An 18,249-nucleotide genomic window follows, 5' to 3' on the forward strand; every position below is an offset into this window, starting at 1 on the left:
GACATAGAAGGTTTATCTTGAAAGAAATGCAATACTATCTGTATTTTTTGATGCCCAGGGTGTGGTTCACAAAGACTTCCCACCTCAAGAGCGCAGTCAATGCTGCTTACTATGTGGATGTGTGTTCTACTGCACTCCTGGCTAAGCAAAACTTTGCAATGCTGCTCTAGCCCCCCTTATAGGCCTCAACTGGATCTGGTAGAGTTTAACCTGTTCCTGGGAATCAAGACCAGCCTGAAAGGTGATTGTTTTGGGACCTCCAAAGTCATCCAAACTGCCGTGAAAAAAAGGCTCCAAATGAGGGTCCCAACAACATCTTCCGGGATGCACGCACAGCACATGAGCGCACAGTCACTGGCAGAATTGTTTAGATACCAAAGAGGACTATTTTGAATAATTTTAAACGTTGTAACAATATCTTGAATAAAATTTTTCACAGATAAAATTGCATTACTTTCTTGATGAATCTTGTACTACTCCATTACAGTAATTTTAATAAATAAGACTTCTCATGATCCGTAATCATGGGCACATAACAAGAGCATGATTTAGACGACCAATAAACTCATCAAGGTAAGCCAGCCGAGTAAAGATTGATGCAGAAGGGAATGGAAAAAAATATTATGATGCGATGTGAATTTATGTACATGAAGTGGAAACCAAGGCACAGTCTTCATCGTGTGTTTCAAAAACTATCACCACGATCATGAAAAGCTCTTCAGTTCAGTCAAATATCAAAGTAATATTGATTACTTGTATCTCAGGAATGTATTTTGGCATGAATTCATGACAGGGGAAACAAAGAGAGACCGAGTAGTTCGAATGTACAATGAAAACTGATGGAAAACACAGGAATGAAATGTGAGACAAAGAACAAGGATGTTTTATCATGACAAACCATCAGTCAATACCTCATTATTGATTGCTTAATTGGTAGTGATTGCATTTTTTTTGAATTATTTATTTTTATTATTATTTCAAAGTGTCCCTCTCTGTAATATTGCCAATGCTACTGGATTGTCATTGGGCATACGTATATTGATTCTGTATATTTGATAAAACAAAATAAAGTAAAAATAACAAATTTCAAATTCACATTAATGTAAATGTTCTAAGAGGGACCAATCAGACTCAGGTGATTAGAGTGACTAAAGTAATGGGGTATAATGTACGGGGAATCTTGGGTCAATCTTCCAAAAATTGAAGTTATGCAGTTTTTGGGATACCAGATCTCTATTGAAAATTGAGATGCCATGGAGTAATTAACTGGTTGCTCTAATTTAAATGTGTAAAATTCAACATATAAAAGGAGTCAAATTTAAGGATCGATGGTGGAAGATGAAAAAGTGACCCTCAGATATTGTCAGTTTTGTAACAAATGTGATATAATCAGAAATTTTTAGAGAGAAGTTGTGGTAATAGCAAAACAAAAACATTGCATTCTCCGTTGTATTTTCTTTTTACAATCAAAGATACAGACAGAACTTTGATAACTTATGGTAAAAAATTTCATTTTAAAGATTGGGGGAGGACATATGCAGTTTAGGAAGCGTTTCAGAATAAAGTAAGCAATATAGTTTCTGACATGAAAAGAAGGGTTGCTTTATGTCTAGAAGCTTTCAACCAAGAGGCAGAAGTTGATGAAAGGCACCTCATGTAAAGATATAAAGAAAAGACAAGAGATAGCCTAAATGTGAAATTTAGACTTGTAAGACTTGGAAACTTGTTCATTGAGGCAATAGAAGAGGTATAGATGTGACACCTTTGAGGTGTGGGTGTGGAAGAGAATGGAGAAAATAAAATTGGCAAATGAGAAAACAAAGGAATTATAGTTCCAGGCACAGTGAAAGGGAGAAGATTGTTGGTAGTGATTCAAAGAAGGAAGGACAGGTGGATGTAGGAGACACTGAGAGCCAATGGGATGCTGAAGACGGTAACGGAGGAGAAAATACTTTGAAATCAAAGTAGATGGATGAAGAGGACAAGCATTTTGGAGAGAATTGAGGAAGGTCGAACGTTTACAGAGCAAAAGTGATTTTTAATATGGGGTTCAAGGATATTCTATGTCCTGTTAGTCAGGGAACAGCAAAATGGAATTTGCAAGGGCATACACATTTTTGCTATATGTTCAAATACATAATATTGGTTTGGTTAGTTCACTATTGATAAGGTAATAGCTGATATGGTGGACAGTCCACTATCCACCATGAATAGGCAGAAATATATTGAACGGACCGAGAAACAAATGGAGAACTAGGCATGGTAGGTGAAGAGAGAATATTGTTGGGAGAAATATGAAGGAGGCAGTAAAGAGTGTGTACAGAGTGGCTATGGATGGTTGAATGGTTGAAGACAAAGAGAAGAAAATTTTGTAAGGTAAAATACTAGGTCTGTCCGAAAAGTATTGCGAATTTTGAATTTCCACAGGTTACATATATTTGATTTTTAAATTGTTTTTTGTGGCGTTATGTATGGTACTTATAACTCTCCCTTATGCCGAAAAGTTCAGCCATTTTGAATTTCCCCTTAATTTTTGAGAGCTGTTTTGCTGGGATGTGTTTTGGCTTGTCTTCAATTTTTGCGTGTTCCAAAAAATGGATCAAAGAATCTGTATCAAATTTTGTGCGTTGAAAACGAAATTAGGTGCGTGGATGCATCCAGAATGTTGACTGTGGCAAATGGAGAAGCTATCTTGGACCGAAAAAATTTTTATCGGTGGTACAAAATGTTCTCAGAGGGCCGTTGGAAGATGTGAACGACGAAGAGTGTGCTGGACACCTGAGCACGTCAACGACAGATGAAAACATTGATGAAGTGAAGAAAATAGTATTATTGAATCATCGTTAGGGAAGTTGCTAGGGCCTAAACATATTGATTGGCTCGTGCCATTCGATTTTTACCAATGATTTAGACATGACATGGGTTGCACTGAAATTCGTACCAAAATTGCTCAATTTGGACCATAAACAGCAATGCATTAACATTGCTAATGAGGAGTTGGACTCTGTCCACGACAACTTAAATTTGATCCAGAGGGTCATAACTGGTGATGAATCATGGGTTTATGGTTAAGACATGGAAACTAAAGCTTAATCATCCTAATGGAAGCTGCAGCACAAGCAAAGACCAAAAAAAGTGCCCCAAGTTCGGTTGAATGTGAAAGTTTTCCTTACAGTTTTCTTCGATAGCAGGGGCATGGTGCATCATGAGTTCTTGCCACAGGGTAGAATGGTAAATAAGGAATATTACCTGCAAATTATGCACAATTTGTGCGAAGCAATTTGCCACAAACATTCGGATTTGCGGAAGAACCAATAATGGCTTTTGCACCATGACAACACCCCTGCTCACACATCATTGCTTGTGTGTGAATTTTTGGCCAAAAACAACAAACCAATGATGCCGCAGCCACCGTTTTCCCTAGACCTGGCCACCAGTGACTTTTTCTTGTTCCCAAAACTGAAGAGGCCCATGAAAGGGCGATGCTATGCTACAATAGACGAGATGAAAACTGCATCAAAGGAGGAGCTGAACAAGATGACAAAAAATGATTTTTTGAAGTGCTTCGATGATTGAAAAAAACGTTGGCACAAGTCTATAATATCTAATGGGGATTACTTTGAAGGGGACAATATAGATATCCATGAATAAATAAATAATTTTTGAAAAACACAAAAGTCTTAATACTTTTTGAACAGACCTCATAGATGGAAGAAGAGAATGGGTATGTTGATTAGAATAAAGGAAGTAAGAGAGTACATAGAGTTAATGAAATCTTAAAGAGTTGCATCTGGCGAGGCTTATAGTTTGAAAATTGCTTAGTCCCTGGGTCCAACAGAAATTTACCAGTAGATGTACAGTAGATTATTGTTAATCATTACTTATGATGGTAACATGCATCAGTCTCATAAAGGGCAATTAGGAATAGATTATTAGCATTGTGTTTAGAGAAATAAACCAACTAGACCACAGCTATCAGTGGCCTAGAAAACATATATCTGTCAGAAAAATTGGGATTTGGACATGACTTTTTTTTCCTTGGTCAAGTAGTCACTCTACGTTAGAGATAACAGACAATTACAGAATGGCAATGTAATTTGGGGTATGACTGCAAGTGGTTTTTCACCTTTCCATGTAGTAGATGAATTTTTATTCTTATCTGATGCACTGAACTGCCAATACTACAATTTACCTTAACATGAAATGATTAACTTGCCACTCATGGCAACAGAAGTGATCTGGAATGGTTTTAACATAATTTAATTTAACTTTATGATTTGTTTTAATCATTGTTACAGCAGCCATTCGGCTTTTAACTTAAAGGGCTTATGTAACTAGAAGTGTATATAAATTAGTACAAATGCCCAAAGTGCAAAGGTAAAAAATGAATCCTAACCTGATTGAACACTAATCCTGAGATAAAAACGGTTTAAATGCTTTGCTTGTACACTTAGTAAACTCATGAGCTTAATGAGACAACCATAATGCAATTGTACAAACTGGAAAAATGATGCCCATAGAGAGAAATATGCACACATATCTTAAAATAAAAAAATATTGATATAACAATGTTCAAAATTATATTTTTTTGTATTAATGAAGTCTATAATATTGCCATAAAAATGCAAAACCATGTAGTTTTTTTTAGGCATGTTCACAGAATTCAGATTTGGCTACAGCATTTACTATTAGAAAAATAAAATAAAACTCAGCTATAAGCCTAGAAATTTGACTCAAGAGTCAACTGTATGAGTAAAGGGTAAACTACAACTATTCCTTTGGTTAAAACATTACTATTACCACTATTTAGCACTATAGGAAAGAGGCATCCAGTTAAAATATAAAAAAAATAAAATATGGCACAATCTTTTGGGGAATAATATCAATGAACTGACCCAAATTAGATGAAAAAAGTAATAAATTTACCCGAGCTATCAACTAATAATAATCATATTACCTCAGTAAATGCAAAAAATTGTATGAAATGTAACATAATTGTTGCAATTGCTGAAATGCAAGGGAAAACAGTACATATGTGACTTTATAATAGGGGACCATGATAGTCAAAGGAAGAAGAATGCATTGGTTGCAATGGAAAGAGCAAAGATACCCAAACCATTTTCCAATAGCATTTCACTTGTCATGCTAGCTCTTATTCTTTAGTACACTAATTTTCAATGGCAGGGCATTGATCAGAACAGACGTTTGCCATTGATTACCTAAACAAATTTACTTAGCAAAGGAAATAATCAGTAAACAGTGAGCTGATTGATTGCTTAGAGGAACTTTGGTATGAGGTTATATTTTGGATAATAACTCTTGCCTAATTCTTAACGATTTATAGAAGTTAAAATTAAGCCAATTTTTTACTGATATTATGACTTTAAAAAATTGACAAGTCATTTACCATAGAAGCACTGTTCACAAAAAAAAGAGATCAAAATTATCACATAATCTAGCACACTATCAATGTAATTTCATACTAATCAAATATATGCAAAGGCATGAACAATTTTTTGTTATCACTCTCATGCCTTCATTCCATTGTGATACCTATCATTACAGCCTTTCATTTTATACAATCTAAAATAGATAATTTAATCAGTAATTAATAAGGATTCGGGTTTGACATATTATCATTTCTCGAGGCCATGCAGGAACAAATCAACGCATGCTTTTCTTAGCTAAGCTAACCTTGCAAGCCTCATTTTAACATCCCTTCCCTCCAGAAAATGTGAAGATAAATCACTCATGACTAATCCAGGGGCAGAGCATAAGTTTATCAGAGTAAAATATTGGTAACATCTTGCTCAGATGTTTCAACATAAAGCTTACATGATTTAAAAAAGGGCGATTGAGACTTTTGGAGGGAATAGATGTAATTGTGTCATGAGCACTTACAAGTTTTGAATTGATCAACTTTGATTTTTCCCTAAGAGTTATCTTGAACTCAAGCAATATGAGAGAAGAGATGGTTTACAAGACAAATTTTCTTGGTATCACTTTAACCCTACACTAGTTTTAAAAAAATAAATGAATTATGAAGAAACTTGACCTAAGAGAGATGATTTTGCATGAGAAAAAAAGCATCTAGCTGTCAAATACAAATTCTCCTCTGAGATAGATCAATGAACTTTGGCAAATAAATTGGCATTTAATAGGAGGTCAAGTGAGTCAACTACAGTCTGCATGTAACACAGAACTTGTCCAAACCCCCCCCCCCCCTACCATGGATGCGTGAATATCACATACCATAGGCTTGAAAAATGAATAAAATATATACCAGATGAGCTCCATCATCATTCATGAGATAAATCTTTAAGTCGAAGAAAAAAAGGATCAATGCTTTCACAGAAAATAACATTACAGCTTTTTTTCTATCATATCTTTGGAAAAATTCAAAATAAAGAAAAATAATATCACATTGCACCATTTAATATGTCATTGATTATTATGTGCTTATGAGCTCAATGAAAGGCAAGCTAATAGGATATTGAGTGAATATTTTTTTCAGCAGCCGTGAACTTAAAATTCTGAATGAGGTTGGAAAAATGAGAGTTCAAATTAAGTCATAAGTTTTCCAAGCCATTCTTACTACTTTTAGGCTAAAAAATATAATTTTACAATTAAAATATTCAGTGTAACATTTTAAATATGCTTTTTCCATAGCAAACTGTGGCTGAATACAGATTCTCTGTCCGATCTCACTTCAGTTCCTGACAGAATGGATAATAAAGGGGTGCTAGGATGAATGCTGTCATAGGCTAAATACAGCTGGCCTAGGAAACAAAAATTTGGAATTGACAGTATCCACTAATTCACAAAAAAAATGGCCACGAAGAAAAAACTTCAGCCGTTCAGCTTCAGTCACTTGGAAATTTTAAAATTTGCATCCTATTATTCCTATTTCCTTCCCCAAGTAACTGAGGATCCTTTGCTTGTCAATTGTGATGTAATAGACAGACCGAGGCTGCACTATTTCTGCAAATCAGGGCTTTGATCTCCATCAGATGTTTAGGAATATAAAAATACCAGCTATCAAATGTATCCAACAGGGGTTAATTCACCTACTGTTCCATAATCTTAGGTTCACAGCACTTAAGGAGAAATGTCATAGCCATTTCTAAAGGAAATTCAATATCCTTGATAAATAAATAGCTTTTGGATTTGTTTCTGCAGTGCCTATTCTAAACATCTCCTCAACTCATTCCTCAACAGGAACTCACCTTAAGACCAGCACTTAAGTCATAGAATAATAGACCAGTGGAATGCTACTGGGAAGTGTCCTTTTATAGCTAATTGAAAGTCCCAAACCAAATAAAATTTCAAATAATGTTATGGAGAACTTTTCATGGAAAACAAATCATTGTTACTGACACATTGAATCAAAGGAGGCTATGAAATACATCCATTTCACAAAAAATGAATATACACACACTATTCCCACATATTAACTTTGAGTTGAGCAGATATTAGTTCTGTGAGCGTAAAGTTACATCTGTTCATCGGTGAATGCCTTACCATAATGACAAACGAATGTGTATTTTTTCCATACAAAGTTGTGAAAAGTAATCTCCCTAAGCCACTTCTACTACATTGGGCCAACACAACAGCTAAAGGCACACATCTCATCCTGGGTTCTATTGATATGCTAATAGAAAAAGGCCTCAGCCTGTAAAAAAACTTAACTAAATAATCTATGCAGAACATCGAAACTCTGACCATCACAGTGAATTTATCACACATCTTTCGCTGTTATGATTATTTAATTCTTTTGGATGATTTTGCGCAACAAATGCCTTCCAGTAGGAGTTCCACCTCCTTCTCCCAGCACATAATAGGCTGAAGAAGACAACTGTGCACTGTTTTCTTAAAAATAACTTGCCTAGCAAGTGGTTTACCCCAGAAGCACCATGGTGTCTTCACTAATGTACTCGTGGCTTCCATCTGTTGTAGTTTTAGACAAGTATATCCGAGGCAGGCTATCAGAAGATGATTTCGCTAAAGAAGGTCTTACACCACAAATGAAATACCATCCAACAATTGGCAGTAGACAAGCACGAACATGTGCCACTGGTTCTGACTTGGTGCATAGTAGCAGAACCCAGAAAACCTGCAAGTAATTATAAACAGTATAAGCCACGAAAAAAACACAAATAAAAGGATTAAAAAATAATAATTACCTGCAAGTACGGTATAACAAAAATTAAAACCCAAATGGAAAAAGGGACATCAACCAGATGATGCCAAAAATTTCCTTGGTCCTTGTGTTGATGGTATTTGTTTATGTGTTCTAATGCGTTGGAGCGATATTGGTCTGATAATTCAAACAAGTAGTATGCAGCCGTTAGAGTCCCAATTAGATATAAGAATAGAAGAAGCCAGGCAATTCTTTGCCTGAAATTCATTTTCACTTATAACAAGCGTCGATTTCATTTTACAAAACTAACAGCCGAAAACCCATGGCTTGCTTTAGAGAGTAACGGATTGCGATGTTTAATTAAACAATTCTTCTTGACGATATCTGTAACATTAAGACAACAATTACTAGGGTTGAATAAATAAAAAATAATACTAAAAGCCGCATAGGTTGTTGTGCACGACAGTACATCCGGTATAATTTTAATCAAAATTATAATTTTGTTGGCATAAATTTTCCGATTCATCGTATACTTAAGTGTGAACATGAACCAGCTGATTTGATTTCAAAAGGCAGTCTTAAGTCATAGTTGGAAAATTAAATCTAGGCAGACATTCGGTTTTTGAACACCCCGCACGCTGTTGTTCACTCACCAGTATATTTAAGCAAGTACACTTAGCATCCTTACACATTTTCCATTGATCCAAGTGTCTTCACAATGCCCGGGAAATGTATGCAAGTTCCTTACATACCGTACAAACCCAAGACAAATCTACCATATTACTTGGACAGCAGATATTGCCGACCAACGCAAATAAGGTGCGTATTTCACATATCATCTACTTCGCGCGCGCGTAATTTAATTTATCACGACGTAAAATAATCATTGTATTTTACTTCACACGAAAATTATCCCATTTGTAGTGTGCCGTGGCCATTCAAAGACAATATCCTTATTTTAGATGGGCTATCCAAGGAAGAGGTCAACAAGCTGGCTAAGCCAAATTGTTGGAATTGGTCTATTGATGAAGTAGGTGATTGGGTGGAGAATACTCTTGGATTTCCCCAATACAGGGTTTGATACCATTTTTATCGATTAATAATAAGTTTTTTTTCGCTTAAAGTTTAAAAACAAGGTCCTCATAAAGATATCATCCATTCAAACAAATTTTCACCGTTATCACCATAATTTTCTGCCATTAAAACTTTCTAGCCTTAAACAACTGACTTATCAAGGTATTAACTATTGGTTAAAAAGTCCTTCAATTATCATCAATCTGAAGTCCTAATGATGATTCATAGCTAGCCCTCAATGTACTACCGTTATGCAATTTCCAATTAACCATTTTCAAATATGGTTTTCCAGTTAGCTCTATTATTCCATAGCGATAGGGATTTGGAGTTACATCCAAGTTTGGATTTGTGAGTCAACGAGGCTGATGTTTTCTCCTTTTCAAGCCCTTCTTGTTGCACTAGCATGAAACTACATACACGTGTATTCAGATAAGTAACCTATATTGCATTTAAATAATTTTTGGAAGAATGTCCCTACCCTTAATTTGGTTTTTCTTGCCCTAATTGTTGTATTAAGACTGATCTTGATATCATGCATTATGTTAGCTTAATTCTGTACAACAGTGGTAAAGAACCTGCTGTATAAGAATATTATTAATTCAGCGAATAAGTGCATTTCACTTAACATTTATTGTAAATCAAGCCAAAGAGTGTTTGGATTTAATGTTTCATATAAAAAAATGATAAAGAAGAAAGCTCTTCAAATTTATGTATCAAAATCAAGAACTTATGCGCAGGGGGTGTCATCTTTTAATGACAGCAAGGTTGTTCAATATATACCAACCAGTTTGTCCCTGAAAGGACTCCCAGTAGCTAAAAATATTCGAACAAGCACAGTGCACAAACAGTCAGCATATAGTAGCAATCTAAATATTATTGGATGCATCATCCATTTTGAATATACATGATGAGGGCATGATACAATATGGCATAATTTGATGACCCCCTCTCAGTATCTATGTTCTTTTCATGCACAAGCTATGTTTAGTGCAATAGTTATTTTGGGCATTTGCCCATTATTAATTCCTCATAATTAATATACTAAGTGTAACCCTTAAAAATAAAATTACAATTTTAAAATATAATTTTATTTTTTATTAATAACATCATAGGGATTCCAGTAGGAGTAAATCATAAGATATGGTCATTAAATGTAATAAAATAATTTTATAAGCAAACATTGGACATATTTCATCACAGATGATGGAGGAAAAATTGATCACATTCCGTTGAAATAGGGTAGCATATTTTGATTGGCAACATGCTTAGTGACAACCCAGATTAGATTCAGGGCATTGCCATGAACATAATTGGTAATTAAAATATTTCATAAAAGCATAAATTAAAAATTTTGTTAGAAAGGACCCCTAGCAGGTCTCCATGTATAAATATGTCTCCAAGTATGGGCTCTGCTTTTCCTGCCCATACTTCATTTGCCTTCCCTACATCCCTGGTTAATCATTTTACTTTAAGGCTATAAATTAGTTAGAGCAGTCAGGTAACTTTTGTTTTTTGAACACAGAGGTTTTCAATTTAAAGTCCTTCATTTTTTTTGTTGTTATTAAAATACCTTGTTATTATTCAGCTTCATAAAGGTTGATTAATTTTGCTCCTCATTTCAGAATTGTTTCATGAAGAACTATATCAATGGACGAAAATTAATACTTGTAGATGCATCCACTTTGCCTCGATGGAATATTACAGATTTTGACCACGTGAAGGTAATTTCAATACATGCACATGTCTTTTACAATTTCAGACTCATTTATGATAGCCATAAGATGTCCTTAGATTGAAAGCTTTCACTCTGATTCTATCAAATAAATTTTTTTCAAACACAGGTAATAACTGCTGCAGTACGAAATTTACTAAATATTGTGCCTGAATATTTCACTAGAAGTATAACATTGCCACCAAGAGAACCTAAAACTATGTTTTTGATTTATAAAAGACCAACTGGAATACTTCAGGACCGAAAAACAAGAACAAAAATACTGCAGGAAGTGGGTTATTTAATATCCAGGCCAACACTACCCTTTAACTTATGGGATAGGACGAAATTTGAAAAACCAAAATTTCCAAAAGAAATGGTTGGACTTTGGAGGGTTAGAACTAACCGCCAGTTATCAGGATGCAAATCACCTCCCAAAGAGAATGCAATTTAAACTCCATGACAAAAAAAATCAGATGCTTTCACCTCGGCATTTTTCATTGGGAAAGGGATGTAACATTTCAACTGAGTCATTGAATAATGAAGGATAATATGATGAAGACCTTCCTTAAAAATGAAATCTCTTGGCATTTTGCTGATTTCCATCACATACACACACATGGCACAGTGACATTTTAAAGTTTGTGAATGAACGAAAATGTCAAGCATTCAATTCAGATGTTAATTTCTGTGCAATTTCCAAAAAAGTAAAGTATTCTTCACATTTAAAAATGAGACGACTGAATACCTTTGGCTCATGACAGAAAACAAAGAGTGGAACCACCTCACACGAACCCCTTGAACAGCCAACTCAATAACAAATAAATTCACAAATAATACGTTTAAATACTTTTCACCAGCAAGTATCACAATTTTTTGGTTTGTTTTTATAGTAAAGCTATAAACATACACGTTTGCTAACGATTTATGTTTTTCCTCCGCCTGACAGGCAGAAAAATATCAGCAGCATCATCATTGTTGTTGCCACCACCTCGACTTTCATTCAGCCCTTTGGTTGAACTTTCTGATTTAATACTAGATAACGTAAAGTCTAACTTTTGTGATTTAGATGGTGCTGGCAACATTTCATTTTTGTCTCCAGTCAGACAGTTAGCACCTAGTGAGCTTCGTTTAGAGGATTCAAAATCACTATTTTCATCTGTGTCAAGTTCTGTCTCACTGCCAGATAAATCACTAAGTTTCGTGGCAAAGCCTGCTCCATCTTTGTGATCAGAGTCAACAGTGATTCCTGGAAGCAAAAACATTATATGGCAATAAAATAGAAAATAAATGGCATAACACCAAATAAAACACACCTAAAACAATCAAATATCTTTCAAAACGTACAAATAAACCACAACACAACTATTACTACATACACTGATCCTCTTTAATCCACCAAACACACAGGTTTCTATTCCAAACGCCCGTATTTGCAAAATTACTTCCAAAGATAACAAAGCTACATCACACCAACATCCTTCAAATGACTATTCTCTAAATCCGATTGGCAGTATTTTCGAAAACAAAATACTCATACCCTTTCAGGGAAACACATATTGAACTGCCATAACGCCCCAAATCTACTAAAGAAATGGAATAAAGAAGTCGCATTTGTTAGAGAAGGTGACCAGCAGTTGGTCTTTTTGCATCATTAGGGATAGGTAGGTAATTCAGTAGAGGTGGGATTTCTAGGACTTGGGAAAAGGATGGCAAAAACCCAGTGTTACCCTATTATTAACAAAAGGCACGAAGGGATCCACTATTTTACATCCCAACTGGAATATATTTAAAAAACAAACCAGACTATAAACCTACATATGTTTCAAACACAAAATTTTAAAAATTTGGAAGATCCAAAAGGCCTTCAGAAATTCTTTATGAAACGACACTTGACTACCAGTGCTAAAGAAAATAAAGATAAAATGCAGTACAATTGAGCTTTTATGTAAACATCATAATTGGCTGTTTAGAGCTAGTATGTGAAAAGTTTACGAATTGAAAATGATTCCTGTGAGTGTCCAGCTTCCTTTGTTGCAGGCAAAAAATTTCATCGGCAGGGAATTTGGGAAAATTACATTTGTTAGAGGCAAAGCCATTCATCAATGCATTAAAAGTGGATCCCGAGCTGTTTTTGTAAAAGGAATATACTAAAGTAAAGTGGATTTAAATAATTACCAGATGTAGTGGGACGAGTCTCAATGATCCGCTGCAGCTCACTAATTTTCTCCTTCTTCGTGTTTAGCACAGCTAAAGATTTATTATAGAGGGCTTCTTCCATATCCTTTTTTAACTTCGTTATTGTGCACACGTGAGTGCGCAGGGAAGTATTCGCTGAAAAATTTCCAATTGTTTATCAAGACTTGTCACAAAGAGCCGGTTCACTAAATATTTTCAAAAGTAATACCTGTACGTAAATCATGGTTTTCCTTCTTTAAAGAATTGTTCTTCGCTGATAGGGTTATGCAACGATTTAACAAGAAATCAACAGCTATTCCTGCAAATGATGACACTGGAATCTGTTGATGGTTAGAAATACTTTAGGAAAAGGAACTTTGTAACCTAAGAACATTAAGTATCTAATTCCTACACCATTACCTCCTCAAGCAGTAAGGAACCAAACTTGATCTTTATGTTGTCATCGATTATTTTTTTCCATTGAAATTCTGATTTTATTAAAGAATACGTGAATTCTGCACAACCGCCATCACATGTCAGTGCCCTTTTTGTTTCCAATAGATACTCCTCTACTGAACTCTGCGTGAATCCGCAAAGGGACTTCAAATCAACTTCTGACACCTGAAAATTTTTTCCCATTTAATGTTAGCAATTTAGCACAGTGTACACTCACCTGAGAATATTTTAAAATCCATGTACATACTGATTTAGCTAATGCCTTGTCCCTGTGAAAAATATTTATTGAGAAGCTATTATCAGTCCATGTTGTGTAGACAGGAACAGATTCTCCAGGTAAATTTTCCAGGGGTATTTTACAAATGTAAATATCCATTGCAACAAACGAGTTTGCTGATGTTAAATAAAACCCAGCTCTCGGCCGCACATTTTTCACTATAAAAATGCTGGTGAAGCAACGGAAAACCAAGGCTATATTTTACACATGCAGATTTTTTGCTCAAACAACGTAAGAAATTTCATACTTCTCCGCTGCACTTGTTGATGAACCGGGTTACCGTATTTCTTTGTTTATGGTAATATTCTTCCAGTCACTCGAAGGTGGCGCAAAACATTATCTAAATTTTGCCGGGCTCGTTGAAAAGGGTTGTTAAGAGAATATACTCGAAAATAAGAATTTTATGCAGCTTCATGACCTTATATAATACAAATAAACTTTCGAAGAGAACACCTAGACATAAGCAAAATTAAAAGCCCTTCGAATTCCGCAATAAACCAAAGAAATTTGAAGAGATGAGCTGGGTGCATATTCAAAGACGAAGTACCTGTTTCAGCGGGATGACAATCAAACAGAATCCCTTATAATAATATTCTCTTCAACATTTAACCTTCGCATTATTGTAATTTATATTTTTCATCATTTCAGTTACTATAATGGAGAGTTACAGCATCAGGGGCACCACACCATACATATCTTAATTTAATTAATGAAAAAACTTTCATTTTTCCATAGTTTCATTTTGTAATCATTTAAAACGATTTTATCATTTTAGGGAGGGCATAGAGAAATTTGTACTCCATAATGAAAAATGGCAGGAATGACTACATTAAGAATTCGCATAGATATGCAATTGAGTTTTTGAAATATTTTTTCACCAGTTCACTGTGGGTTTGAAATGAATAGCCCTTGATTCTAACCAATCAGTGATGACAGGTTCTTAATGAAAATAGATAATAACCAATGACACAATTCTGGGCTCCATTTTGTTGAACAAACTTAGGGAATCCATTTTTCTTGGATTAATTCTATTCACTGGCTCTGGTTCCTTCCCATGTACATCTCTGAAATTCACAGATTTGCAATAAAACATATCATTCGGCCATGTCCATCATTATAAAACAATCTTATTTTGATCTAAATCACCCATTATGGCTAACTTTGATCATCTTTTATTCAACTTGTTAGTGTAAGGAAAGATAGGGCATTCACATTATTAGTCTCTGAAGTACCTGTGACTTGTGCAGCATTCTCTGCACATGGCTAATGGACTTTATCGGCTAGTTTTTTTGCATTGTCACCAACATATCATAAGCAAAACTAAAGTGGAGTAATATCCCAGGCCCACTTTCATTATTCTCAGAAAAGGCAGCAGGAATGGAATAGATATATGTACATGGTTCATTATGAAAGCAACACACATGGTTTTATTGTGATGCAGATATCCATGGCAGTGCGGTAAAACTGGTCGGGAAAAATGGTGGGGGGCCTGCCCTTCCAATGCAGTAAGTTGCCAGTTGGCTCTGAGCAGTCTGAGGGGAAAGATGTACCTCGGTGTCAAGTGTGTTTTTTGACTTGGTAACATGGCGCCCAGCCACAAACCACATGCCCCCAACCACACGTCTTTCATCATTACCAAGTTCCTGGCCTGTAGCACCACCCTGATGGTCCCCGAGCCCCGACTTGGCTCCATGTGACTTTTTTTGTTTCCCCGACTGAAGAGAGAGCTGAAAGGAAAGTATTGAGAGACTGTGGAAAACATCCAAAAGCATGTTACAATGTTCCTGATGGATATTCCTGTCAATGAGATTCAGGGTGCCTTTCAGAGGTACCAGACTTGTCTCCGTAAGGGTATTTATGCAGGGGGAGAGTATTTTGAAGAATTTCAATCATTTGTACAAGTATGATCAATAAATCCATTTTTGCCAGAGAATGCACATTACTTTTACAGCATACCCTGTATTACCCAAGGGACCATTTATTAGAATGACATTAAAAAACTCCGCAATTGAAAAAGTAGAATAAAAAGAGAAGAATGGACTATGTGAATGAGCTGGAAAAATGAAGAAAGAAAAAAACTCCAGTCAATTAAGAGAGTCAAGTTCAATAAGCAAGAAAATGAAGACAGATGAAGGAAGAAGTCATGGGAAAGGATACCAGAAATGATGAAAGAAGACACTTTGCTTTTCCAAGTAGAATTTTTTTAAAATTACGATCTAGGTTTCATTACAGCATCTTCAGGTCCCTCCCCCGACCCAGCCTTTTTTCCCCTCCTTCCCCCCTCTCCTCCTATTATCCTTTGATTGTTCTCTCCTCCCCTCTTTCCCAGCTTATGGGTATATCTATGTGTGTTCAGAAATTTCCAATTTACCTGAAGATGTTATGCTGAAACGAAACCGAGGTCGTAATAAAAAAAATTCTGTGGGGAAAATCAGAGTGTCTTCTTTCATCATGAAGGATTTCCACCATATTACGCCTGAAACTGTGTCATTAATTAAGTGCGCCAGCAATGCAACCAAGGCTAGTCTTTACCGGAAATTGACTATCAAGTACCGCGCCGTATCAATGAACATCTACTTCAACTGCCGATGACTCCCTCTCAGCTTCATACCCAAGTACAAGAACATCAAGTGCAAGGCTGATTCTTCAGCTGAGCGTTTCACAGCAGCAGCTGCGAAGCGAGTATGGATTAAACAGGAGCTGCACAAATGGTATGTGATGAGGGACTTAATCTCCAATTATCTATTTCTGTTATATCAAGAATTGACAAGTTCTTTTCACTGGATGGAATGGATCACTTTGGATGATTGTGTCAGACAAAGAGCAAGTGAAATTGCGTTCAGTAAAAGGAAAGTGATTGCAAAAAAGCTGGCTTCCATTACTCAAAATCGTATGCAATTCCACATACATTTAGTGCCAAAGTAATAAAAAAAACCTGGAGATGTTTCACTGTAACAAAACCTAGGTCGTGATGAAAAAATTTTATGTTGAAAAGCAAAGCGTCTTCTTTCATTGTGAAGGATTTCCACCATGTTACGCCTGAAACAATTTCATTTAATAGCAGAATAAAAATACTGAAAATAGAGTAATCCACATTCAAGTATAACCAGATTTGCATGAATTTTAAAAATAAATAAAAATATTTGATAGAGCCAAATAAAAAAAAAGATAGTTTAGATGAAAATAAAAAATACAGAAACTGCACTGTATTTTTCCCGAGAATTGCCATGTAACAAAAAATGTATTATTTATAGAAGTTGAAGATGAAAGGCAGTTCAGCAATGGAGTTAAGCTGTTACCTCAGTGGCTATATATCCATGGGACAGCTGATATGAAGGATATTTTGTGAAAATTTCATCAAGTCTTAACACAATGCACATAAGAGTCATGCATCTCCCATCTGATAGCCATTACTTAAACTAAACTCTGTACTACTGATGCAACAAATTATGATATTGTAAACATATTAATTAGGTGGGGATTAAATACAAGAGACACCTCACCAACAACTGTAATACTTCAATAGAATGGAATAAATGTCTATGCCCATCACTCAAATGGAGAGTGAGCAGTGAATCTCTCTATTTAAGTTCAGAAACATATAATAAGTACAAGTTTTGGAAGTGAATACCTTGGTAGATTGCAAAATATTGTCTACACACTACCAATATGAGGTATCAGCAATTTCCTGACACAAAAATATTAGAGGTGCAGGGTCTGTCCCAAAAAGAAGTATCACTATGCTCATCATCTATTTAGACTCAAAAGGCAATATCTACAGATATGTAGTGCTTCAGCAATGGACAGCGAACAGTAAGTTTTACGTGGAAGTCCTTGAAAGGCTACCGAAAAGAGTGTACTGCTTCAGTAGGAAGGAGATCTTTGCCAACTGGAGGCTGCACTACGATAACCCACACCACCTTCCTCAGGACTGAGTTCCTGGCCAAGCGCAAGGTGGGGCAATGCTGCTGCAGCCACCCTACAGACCTGATATGGTACTGCCAACCTTCATTTTGTTCCCAAGAATAAAAAGGAGCTTGAAAGGCAACCATTTTGGAATGCTGAATAATACCAAAGAGGTTGTGACACTGGGTGCCTGAATGACGTTCCTGTCAATGCCTTCCACAAAATGTACCATAACTGGCAGATGCACTGACATCAGTTTGTATCGATCCATAAGGGTGCTATTTTGAAGAATTTTAGTTATTTGTACTTTGATCTGCAATAAATTTTTCCCTTCTGGATTTATTCAACTTATTTTTGGGACAGATTATGATCATATTTGACTATGTAGTTTATGCAAATAGTTCTCTGAAATATAGATCGTGAAAGCTGAATTATCTTGAGTTTTATCACATTTGTTGTTTCTAAACGGACAGAAATTTTGCCAAATAAAGTGCGGCTGTAGAAAGT

General features: G+C 35.5%; 1 protein-coding gene across 1 annotated transcript; it reads right to left on the reverse strand.

Moving 5' to 3' along the window:
• Positions 1-10,340: 10,340 nt before the first annotated feature.
• On the reverse strand, positions 10,341-14,084 carry LOC139692915 (DNA repair protein XRCC4-like). Its single transcript, XM_071591234.1, has 5 exons — positions 13,807-14,084; positions 13,524-13,724; positions 13,333-13,444; positions 13,104-13,259; positions 10,341-12,174 (listed from the first exon to the last, which is right to left on the reverse strand). The coding sequence occupies exons 1-5, from the start codon at positions 13,933-13,935 to the stop codon at positions 11,843-11,845; spliced, it is 930 nt and encodes a 309-aa protein (XP_071447335.1). The 5' UTR covers positions 13,936-14,084; the 3' UTR covers positions 10,341-11,842.
• Between the last annotated feature and the right edge of the window lie 4,165 nt (positions 14,085-18,249).

Source organism: Hetaerina americana, unplaced genomic scaffold, assembly GCF_022747635.1.
Source record: "Hetaerina americana unplaced genomic scaffold, ioHetAmer1.1.p SCAF_44, whole genome shotgun sequence".
Lineage (NCBI taxonomy): Eukaryota > Metazoa > Arthropoda > Insecta > Odonata > Calopterygidae > Hetaerina > Hetaerina americana.